Source organism: Neoarius graeffei, chromosome 27 (assembly GCF_027579695.1).
Source record: "Neoarius graeffei isolate fNeoGra1 chromosome 27, fNeoGra1.pri, whole genome shotgun sequence".
In the NCBI taxonomy this organism is placed as follows: domain Eukaryota; kingdom Metazoa; phylum Chordata; class Actinopteri; order Siluriformes; family Ariidae; genus Neoarius; species Neoarius graeffei.
The window spans coordinates 9,677,306-9,687,812 of NC_083595.1; the positions used below are offsets into that span (position 1 = coordinate 9,677,306).

Genomic DNA, 10,507 nt, shown 5'->3' on the forward strand with positions numbered 1-10,507 from the left:
ACACAAAGAACTTTAACAGAACCAGAGATGTAAAGGGAGAAATAGTGTGATAGAAAATCATGCTGATAGAGGTGGGGCTTGCTCAACACTCTCTACATACAAATACTTTTCTGCTCTCTCACTGTCCAGAACAAAGCCATTCACTCACTGCAAGTCAGCCATCGCAACTAGGAAGTCTGCCTTCATAAATAAACACAGCTTTGGATCTGCTTTGACAGAATGAGGGTCTACCTGTCTGATTAGCATGAATGCATAGATCGCTGCAGACCTGGGAGAATGAGTGCAGCATAATGTCAGCTTCAGGTGTTCACCAACACTGGGACTCATCATACACTCGGAGGGAGATGAGGTAAGTCAGGCAGTGTGGAGTTAGTGCTTAGAGGATCTCCATGCACCATATAGATTGCCTATAAACATGCAGGTCAAGTCATATTTGGGTCAAAAGCTCAGATAGGGAACTTTGAAGAAATATTCACAGAGTCTGTGTTTTCTTTATGGTGAAGCTTTTGTAGTTTGTGTCTAGCACTTTTCATTTTCAAGGCAGGTTTATTTGGTCGGTCAATAATTTTTCACTCTTGCGATCATCTGGTGCATTTCTAGTTAATTTTTTACTGAAAAATTAAGCTTTGATCAACCATGAGATGAAAAGGACATACGCTGCCCTGCTTTAAAAAAAAAAAAAAAAGGTCACGCACTCTAATATTTGGTTGGACCGCCTTTTGCTTTGCTTACAGCACGCATTCATCGTGGTGCTGTTTCAATAAACTTATGCACCGTCGCAACGTTTATTTCAGTCCAGAATTGTGTTAATTTTTCATCAAGCTCTTGTGTTGAGGATGGGACAGTCAAATCACTATGCAAAGTCTTCTCCAGCACATCCCAAAGATTCTCAATAGGGTTAAGGCTGGGACTCTGTGGTGACCAATTCATGTGTGAAAATTATTCCTCATACTTCCTGAACTACTATTTCACTATCTGAGTTCTAATCTTATGCCTGTGCCATCAGGGAAGAAGAAAAAAATCCATTAATATTATAATAACCTGGTCATACAGTGCATTCAGATTGCTCGCTGACTTCATTTTATTGCCCCCTAACGTTGGAGCCTTGACCTAACCAACTGAATCAACCACAAATCATAACACTGCCACCATTTGCCCTTTCACATTTCTCTCTCTTACACCATATCTGCCCATCACGTCCTCATCTCCTCTGTTTCCCTCATTAACATGTCTGTTGAAATCTGCTCCTATCAGCACGTGCTCCTCCCTCGGTATACTTTCTACCATTTCATCCATCTTTTCCCAGAAAGACTCTTTCTCTTCATTCTCACATCCAACCTGTGGGGCATACACACACACACACACACACACACACAACATTGATTACCACTCCTTGAATCTCCAACTTCATGCCTATCACTCTATCTGACATCCTCTTCACATCAATCACACTGTTGACCAACTCTCCCCTCAAAACAATACCAGCACCATTTCTCTTTCCATCGACTCCATAATAAAACAACTTGCATCCATCTCCAATGTTCTTGGCCTTGCTTCCTTTCCACCTCATCTCCTGCACACACAAAATGTCCAACTTCCTTCTTTCCATCATACCTGCTAACTCTCTCGCTCTGCCAGTCAATATTCCCACATTCAGTGTTACTACCCTCAATTCTAAGCTCCTTCCCTTCCATCTTTCACGCTCTCTCCTAACATGCCTCCCCCCTCTCTTTCTCTTTCTCCGTTTTGGCGCAACAGTAGCATACTTTCCACCGGCACCCTGTTGACTAACAGTACCAGAGGCGGTTGTTGTTAACCCAGGCCCTGACCGATCCGGTACGGTACGGTATTTCTCTTTTCATTCCGCATGTTAGATTTGGCACAGTTTTACGCCGGATGCCCTTCCTGACACAATCCTCTCCAATTTATCCGGGCTTGGGACCGGCACGCTTATGCACCCCCAGTGGCTGGATTTGGTTCTCATCACACTGCGAGTGTGAAAATGATCTTACTTTTATGATTAAACACAGTTGTGAGTTCTACTGTCGATGTTTTTTATGATTCAAAAAATGGATTCAAAAAGCATTTACATGATCTCTGATCATGGTCAGTCAGGATCTTTTTCCAGCCACATTTTTTCCATGAAGTTGATGGTTCACCACTATCCTTCCAGGTTTAATAATGCATTGGACAGTTCTTAACCCAATTCCAGTCATTTCAATAATCTCCTTAGTTGTTTTCTTTGCTAGATCCAGGCCGATAATTTGACCCTTCTGAAACACAGCAACATCTTTTCCATGAACACAGGATACGTCTTCTGACATGGTAGTATAAGAAATGAGAAGCTAATCACTGCATCAGTTCGGGTTAAAATAATTGTTGCCAGCTGAAACACATTAATCACTGCAGTAATTATCCAATCAAAGACAATATTTGCTTATTTAAATCCAAATGGTGATTTTTATTTTTTTTTGGCTGGGCAGTGTAGCTTTGTGTATTTGCTTGTCAACATAAAGAATAGATAAAAAAATACAAATAAAGGGAAGCTAGATCACACTGTTTGTTTGTTTCTTTCCCACTTTTTTACTTTCTCTAGTGGAGCAAAGCAGCAGAAAGGGACCCAGAGGCGTATTTGGTTCCACTATGGTTTTTGGGGTTTTGGTTTCCTGTTGATACTCGGGACTATGTACATCCACCGTTTCTTTATTTCTCATCTCTGGAGACAAAAAACAGTTCCATATGTGGATCCGGAATCATTTTACGTGGCTTACCCGCATAAATACCGGTTCATCCTGGACCAGCCAAAAGCATGCAAGCAACATAACCCGTATATGGTGATCATCGTTCCGGTGGCACCTCATGATATGGAAGGACGTAATGCCATAAGAAGCACATGGGGGAATGACAGCATGGTCAAGGATGGAGATGTTCTGGTTCTGTTCCTGTTGGGTTTACCAAGTGGGAGCAACTTTGAAGCACAACAGGTCCGCATACGCCAGGAGAACCAGCAGCATTGGGATCTGCTTCAGAGTGACTTCATAGACTCCTACAGGAATCTGACTATAAAGACTATGCTGATGCTTGAATGGCTGAGAGATCGCTGTCCCCAAGCGTATTACGCCGCAAAAGTGGATGTTGACATGTTGCTAAACGTTAGTGCCTTGATACAAATGCTGCTGAGCCCCACTCAACATCATGAAAACTACATTACTGGGCTGGTGTGGTATGAGAATATAGCCATCAGAGATCCATCCAGCAAGTTTTACATCCCTCCTGAGGTGTATCCCTTCCCGGTGTATCCGCCATACCCTTTGGGAATGTGCTACATCATGTCCATGGACCTCCCAGCAAAGATTCTGGACGTGTCGAGAAAAATTAAACCCATTTTCATCGAGGACGCCTACATCGGCTTGTGTCTCGAACAACTTCATATTGCTCCCACAGACCCTCCAAATGTCGCACAGTTTGTGGTCAAGCCACCTCTAGAGTATGACCGGTGTTACTACTCTGAACTCATTGCTGTGATAACAGAAAGTCCTGCAGAACTGATCTCCTTCTGGATCGACCTTCACAAACCAGGCCCAGCCTGTTAAGAGGCAAGACGACATTGTACAGTACATCAGATGAATAAATTATTTCTGGTGCTAAACTGGTATAATTTTTATTGCATCTTACAATTTATAAAGATGCTTTTAAAAAAGAAATCAATTTCAAATGTGAAAAAGCACTTGTATCTTCTCGCACAACAAATTTACACACGTTAGGTCAAAATCATGTTGTCAGGGTTTAATGGTATCTGGTTATTTAGCACAAATCCGAAGTATTTCAGCACAAGTTCTAAAGTCTCTTAGTACAACTCTATGTTCTTTAGCACAACTCTAGATTATGGTCACAATAATTGAAAAAAAGTGCCCCTGCTGCACAGTGAAGCTGTGTGAATGAGTTTGCAGGTTAGACTTGTCAGCGAAAAGAAGCTGACAAGGATCCAGCGCCAACAGCGCCTAAATTTACTGTCCAAGAACTGGGATCGTTTCCAAAAAAAAAAATGAAATTAATGTCTTCCAGGTGTGCATTTGTAGTGCCACCTGCTTATCAAGTTTATCAAGTTATTGGGGTTTTTTTTGTTTCAAGTTTAATTTCACTTTCTTGTATTTAGAAGTCACAGCAATTATCTAAAATGTAAATAGCGTAATAAAATAATTGAAATAGCTGTACATAGTTTTCCTTTCTTCGGACCTTTTCTTTTGTAAAAAAAAATTAAATAAAGAACAAACAAAAAGCTTTCTTTAAACTCTATCATCTTGTAAATTTCGCTTGACTTTTCATTCTTTATCAAATTAGCAGATTGTAAATAATAAATACAATAGAATTTAAGCTTAGCACTTTAATAAAGACAAAACAAACCTGGAAGTTGGCTGTAGTGGTGCACTGGGTCAGGGTACGTGCTGTGTTTAAATAATTTGGAGGGAGGATTGGTGACTAACATACGGGCTACATCAAGCATGGCGGTTTCAAGATGGCGGAGTGGGGAAATACAATCGCTCATTTTTTTATCTGAATCTCGGCAACTTTCATTAAAAAAAAATCCATCAAACATCTTTAAATATGATCAGTAAGTATTCATAATAAAGATTGTGTGTTCTTGGATCTTGTGATAAAGAACTTAGAGTTGTGCTATGAGACTTTTGTGCTAAATAACCATAAACCTGTTGAACTAGCGAACTAAACTCTAGAGCTAATATTGATTAACTGTTGCTTGTTATTGTTTTGAATGTACTTCAGTTTTATTCAGACGCCTGCTTTTATACTTTATATGTATTTGATTAAAAAAAAGTACTTTTGCTTTTTGCAATAATGTGGAAAAAAGAAATTAAATGGATTGTTTACAACTTTTTCACATGGAGACGTTACTTTTGCAAGTTATAAACAGTCATGAATAAACACATTCATAAGCTATTTACCTTGTGGCCTGATCTAGCTGCTTTTATAGAAGATTAAGCAACACCTTTTGAAACAATCGGATTGAAGAATTAAACAGTGCGGTGCTGTAGTATAGGACTGTGTTTTGAAATTTGGCTCACAGATCGTCAATCAAACTGACTTTCTGGAATAGATCGTTACATTACTTATGCTTTTAAACAAATGCATTATTGCGACACATTCAAATAGTTCAAATCGCAAAAGTTCTACAGATGCCAACATGCCTAATGTCAGGCAAATATGATGATGCCTGCAAAGTCCTCATATTACAGCAGATTCTCAAAGAGATTTTGTTGAAATAAAGTTTGTTTTCATCTTTTGCTTGTGACACAACAACAAAAAAGCTTTTTTGGTAGGGCAGTATAAACAGAGAACGTGGATTTCATGGAATACAATAGAAAAGAAATCAGATAATTACACTTCCGGCTGTTGCACTGTTTTCAATCATTTACGTATGAAATATTTATGATAAGGCCTTTTGCTTTCAGAACAAACAGTGGAGATGGAAATTTTAAAAACTGGTATTTCTTCATTGTTTTGACAATGAAGGCCAAGCATGAATCTTAACAAGCCCATTTAGTCCTCACGTGAATTTCCCTAACCAAATATCTTAAGGATTTGCACAGACTCTGTAGTGCCGAGCAGCATTTCAGGTCATCGCTGGAGGGGAATAAAAGAAACTTCTTTATTTACAGAACATAGCTTGAAAAATGTCTCTGGCTACTGTGCTAGTGAGCAGCTTGATTACCACTGGAATTTATCTCATCTCATCTCATTATCTCTAGCCGCTTTATCCTGTTCTACAGGGTCGCAGGCAAGCTGGAGCCTATCCCAGCTGACTACGGGCGAAAGGCGGGGTACACCCTGGACAAGTCGCCAGGTCATCACAGGGCTGACACATAGACACAGACAACCATTCACAACTGGAATTTATTTTACTGTTAATTTTTGTGTTAATGCTCTGGAAATGTTTTAGAGATTAGTGATGTTTGTATACAAATGCTTTTAGATTTTTCTTTGGCATTTGGTAGACACCTTAATCATCCTGATGATGCCAAATCCCATGCATGGAGAAATCTAAACCAGGTACTAATTCAGCAACTGTCGAGGGTGAACTTGAGGGAAAAACAAACAAACAAACAAGAATGCAGTTTGCATATGTTTTAATTTAGGGTTATTTTAGAACAAGGCGGCACTGTGGTGTAGTGGTTAGCACTGTCACCTCACAGCAAGAAGGCCCTGGGTTCGAGCCCAGTGGCCGACAGGGGCCTTTCTGTGTGGAGTTTGCATGCTGTCCGTGTGGGTTTCCTCCGGGCACTCCGGTTTCCCTCACAGTCCAAAGGCATGCAGGTTAGGCTAATTGGTGGCTCTAAATTGACCGTGAGTGTGAATGTGAGTGTGAATGGTTGTCTGTGTCTATGTGTCAGCCCTGTGATGACCTGGCGACTTGTCCAGGGTGTACCCTGCCTCTCGCCCATAGTCAGCTGGGATAGGCTCCAGCTTGCCTGCAACCCTGTAGAACAGGATAAGCGGCTACAGATAATGGATGGATGGATATTTTAGAATAACTCCATTAGCTAACCAAGACAAGGTTTACGAAGTTGTGAACCGAATACTTCACTGATGATAAGAATATGCCTCAGTACGGAGACCCGCCCTTCCTTGAAGGGTTTGTAAGGTTCAATGTTAATCATTAAAAACTAGGCTTGTCTGTCATACACATTAAAAAATAAAATAATGACTACTTTCAGAAATAAGATGTATGACACAGCAACAAAGCTAGCTTGTAAACAGGAACAGTTTTCACATTTACTCATTTTGTTTCATTGTTTATTTTGGGGTTTTTCTTTCTTTTTTTTTAAACAGGAGAAAGTTGATGAGGATTTTAACACATGGTAGGTGTTCTGTTAGCAGTTATTACAGCAGGCTGACTTGCTGGACAAATTACTCCACTATGAGTCACATGATAACTTGTAAAATGTTTGCACATATATTAAACTAACTTAGAAACAAATACTACAGCCTGTTACAGGATTTATATATCTACAACCTAAATCAGAAAAAGTTGGGATAGTATATTGAAATTAAACCCGAAAACAATGATTTGTAAATCATCTTTGACCTGTATTGCGCTCAAAATAATACAACCCCAATTCCAAAAATGTTGGGACGCTGTGTAAACTGTAAATAAAAACAGAATGCAATAATTTGCAAATCATGAAAACCCTATAGTTTATTGAAAATAGTAGAAAGACAACATATCAAGTGTTGAAACTGAGAAATTTTATTGTTTTTTGAAAAATATATGCTCATTTTGAATTTGATGTCAGCAACACATTTCAGAAAAGTTGGGACAGGGGCGTGTTTACCACTGTGTTGCATCACCTCTACTTTTAACAACACTCTGTAAATGTTTGGGAACTGAGGAGACCAGTTGCTGTAGACCTGAAAGAGAAATGTTGTCCCATTCTTTGCTGATATACAATTTCAGCTGCTCAACAGTTCGGTGTCTCCTTTGTTGTATTTTGCACTTCATAATGCGCCAAATGTTTTAACTGGGAGACAGGTCTGGACTGCAGCAGGCCAGTTTAGCACCCGGACTCTTTTACTACGGAGCCATGCAGTTGCAATATGTGCAGAAAGCAGTTTGTCGTTATCTTGCTGAAAGAACGAAGGCCTTCCCTGAAAAAGATTTAGTCTGGATGGCAGCATATTGCTCTGAAACATGTTTATATCATTCAGCATTAATGATGCCTTCCCAGATGTACAAACTGCACTAATGTCCCCTCATACCATCACAGATGCTGCTTTTGAACTGTGCACTGATAACGAGCCGGATGGTCCCTCTCCTCTTTAGCCTGGAGGACATGGTGTCCGTGATTTCTAAAAAGAATTTCTACTTTTGATTCTTCAGACCTCAGGACAGTTGTCCACTTTGCCTCAGTCCATCATAAAAGAGCTGGGGCCCAGAGAAGGGGGCGGTGTTTCTGGATATTGTTTATATCTGGTTTTAACTTGCATTTGTGGATGCAAGTAATGAAGTGTTTTCACAGACGATGGTTTTCTGAAGTGTTCCTGAGCCCATACAGTGATTTCCACTACAGACACATGTCTGCTTTTAATGCAGTGTCTCCTGAGGGCCTGAAGATCACAGGCATCCAGTGTCAGTTTTCAGTCTTGTCTCTTGCATACAGAGATTTCTCCATATTCTCTGAATCTTTTAATGATATTATGGACCATAGATGATGTGATCCACAAATTCTTTGTGGTTTAACATTGAGGAATGTTATTCTTAAATTGTTGCGCTGTTTGCCCATGCAGCCTTTCACAGAGCGGTGAACCCCGCCCCATCTTTACTTCTGAGAGACTCCGCCTCTCTGGGATGCTCTTTTTATACCCAATCATCTTACTGACCTGTTGCCAATTAACCAAATTATTATTATTATAATTTTTTTTTTACCATTATGCAACTTTTTCAGTCTTTTGTTGCCCCTGTCCCAACTTTTTTGAAACTTGTTGCTGATATCAAATTCAAAATGAGCATATATTTTTTCAAAAAACAATAAAATTTCTCAGTTTCAACATTTGATATGTTGTCTTTGTACTATTTTCAATGACATATACAGTAGAGAGTTTTCATGATTTGTTGATTATCTCATTCTGTTTTTATTCATGCTTTACACAGCGTCCCAACTTTTTTGGAATTGGGGTAGTACAACAGCACATTATTTGATGTTTTACCTCATGAATTTTGTTGTTTTTTCAAAATTTCAATTTTGATTCTTGCAACACATTTAAAAACAGTTGGGATGGTAAATCATTTACCACTTCATGTTTCCATTCCTTCTAACAACACTTAAAAGATGTTTAGGGACTGAAGACACCAAGTGATGAAGCATTTCAGGTGTTATTTTGTCCCGTTCTTCCTGCAAACAGGTCTTAAGGTGTGCACCAGTACAGGGTTGTTGTTGTCATATTTATCATTTAAAAATTCTCCACACATTCGCTGTTGGGGACAGAGGAAGCACACCCTCTCCTTCCACAACCAGTGTCTTTATAATATGAGCAGAATGTGGTTTTACATTGCATTGTTGAAATCTCCCTGGAAAAGATGTCGTCTTGAAGGCAACATATGTTGCTCCAAAATCCCAATGGACTTTTCTGCATTAATGCTCCATCACAGAAGTGTGAGTTACCTTTGCCAAGGGAGACACAACCCCATACCATGACACACTGTGACTTTTGGACTTATTCCTGGTAACAGTCTGGATGGTCCTTTTCCTCTTTGGTCTGGAGCACACGGCATCCATTTCTTCCAAAAAAGACCTGGAATACTGATTTCTCTGACCACAGTACATGTTTCCACTTTGTGATGGTCCATCCCAGATGCCTCCGAGCCCAGAGAAGTTGACAGCGCTTCTGGACACAGTTAACACAGTTTAAAGGTGTTAAACACATTTACCAGAGTGACCCATTCCACTAAATCTATTATTGACAATATTATCACAAACATTCGTAATACCTCACTGGAGTCAGGAGTTGTGCTCTCCGAGATTTCTGATCATTTCCTTATTGTATTATTTTTTGACCTTACTGGCAGATCCTCACCTTCATGTCACAAAATAAAGATCACAAAATAAAGTAATTAATGAAGAAACTTTAAGATGTCTGAGAGAGAACTTGCAGACCAAAGCATGGGACAAAGTCAAACTATAGTGATGTTGAGGCTGCATTTGACACTCTGACCAATGAAATTACAGACTCCATTTGGAGGATCATTCCTGAGAAGACTGTCATTTACAGTACTACTCACAACCCATGGCTCTCCAAGGGCATATTAAAATCGATTAAGCACAAAAATAAACTGTATAAACGCTACATAAAAAACCCAAACACTACCAACAAAAATGAATATACCAATTATAAAAACAAACTCACACATATAATAAGAAAGAATAAGAGTAATCATTATACAGAACTTATAAAAGCATCACAGGGAGATCCAAAGAAATCTTGGAAAGTGCTTAACAAGATCTTAAATAGGGGCCAAAAAATCACAGTCTTCCCTGATATAGATAATACCGTGAGTAGTAATACCAACACCAGTCTTCCAGACAAATTTAATGATTATTTTGCCTCCACTGGAGATAACCTGTCTAGTAAAATCAGTCAACCATATGGCACTTCTTTTCAACACTACTTAACAGGTAACTATCCGAACTCTTTTTTTCCTGAAGCCAACTCATTGTGATGAAGTATGTAAAATCATCATGCACATAAAAAATTCAAATTCAGCTGGAGCTGATGAAATCTCCAGCAGTATTATCAGTGAAATTGCTGAACCTCTTACTGACTGCATTAACTTATCTCTGTTTTCTGGAGTGGTACCAAAACTCGCTAAAATTGCCCGAGTCACTCCAATCTTTAAATTTGGTGACAAAAACGATTTGTTCAATTATCGTCCAATCTCCATCCTGCCTACTCTCTCCAAAGCCTTGGAAAGAATAGTTTATAGTAGACTGAATAA

At 39.3% G+C, this 10,507-nt stretch overlaps 1 protein-coding gene across 1 annotated transcript; it reads left to right on the forward strand.

Moving 5' to 3' along the window:
- The first annotated feature begins 275 nt into the window (after positions 1-275).
- Positions 276-3,593, forward strand: LOC132874898 (beta-1,3-galactosyltransferase 5-like). Its single transcript, XM_060911384.1, has 2 exons — positions 276-349; positions 2,597-3,593. Exons 1-2 carry the CDS (start codon positions 291-293, stop codon positions 3,591-3,593), a joined length of 1,056 nt encoding a protein of 351 aa, XP_060767367.1. The 5' UTR covers positions 276-290.
- Positions 3,594-10,507: the final 6,914 nt, after the last annotated feature.

Bases quoted from the DNA above. Each gene is read 5' to 3' on its own strand.
- LOC132874898 (XM_060911384.1), top strand. From the start codon at position 291: ATGTCAGCTTCAGGTGTTCACCAACACTGGGACTCATCATACACTCGG. The intron at 350-2,596 runs GTAAGTCAGGCA...TACTTTCTCTAG, and splicing joins TACACTCGGAGGGAGATGAG to TGGAGCAAAGCAGCAGAAAG.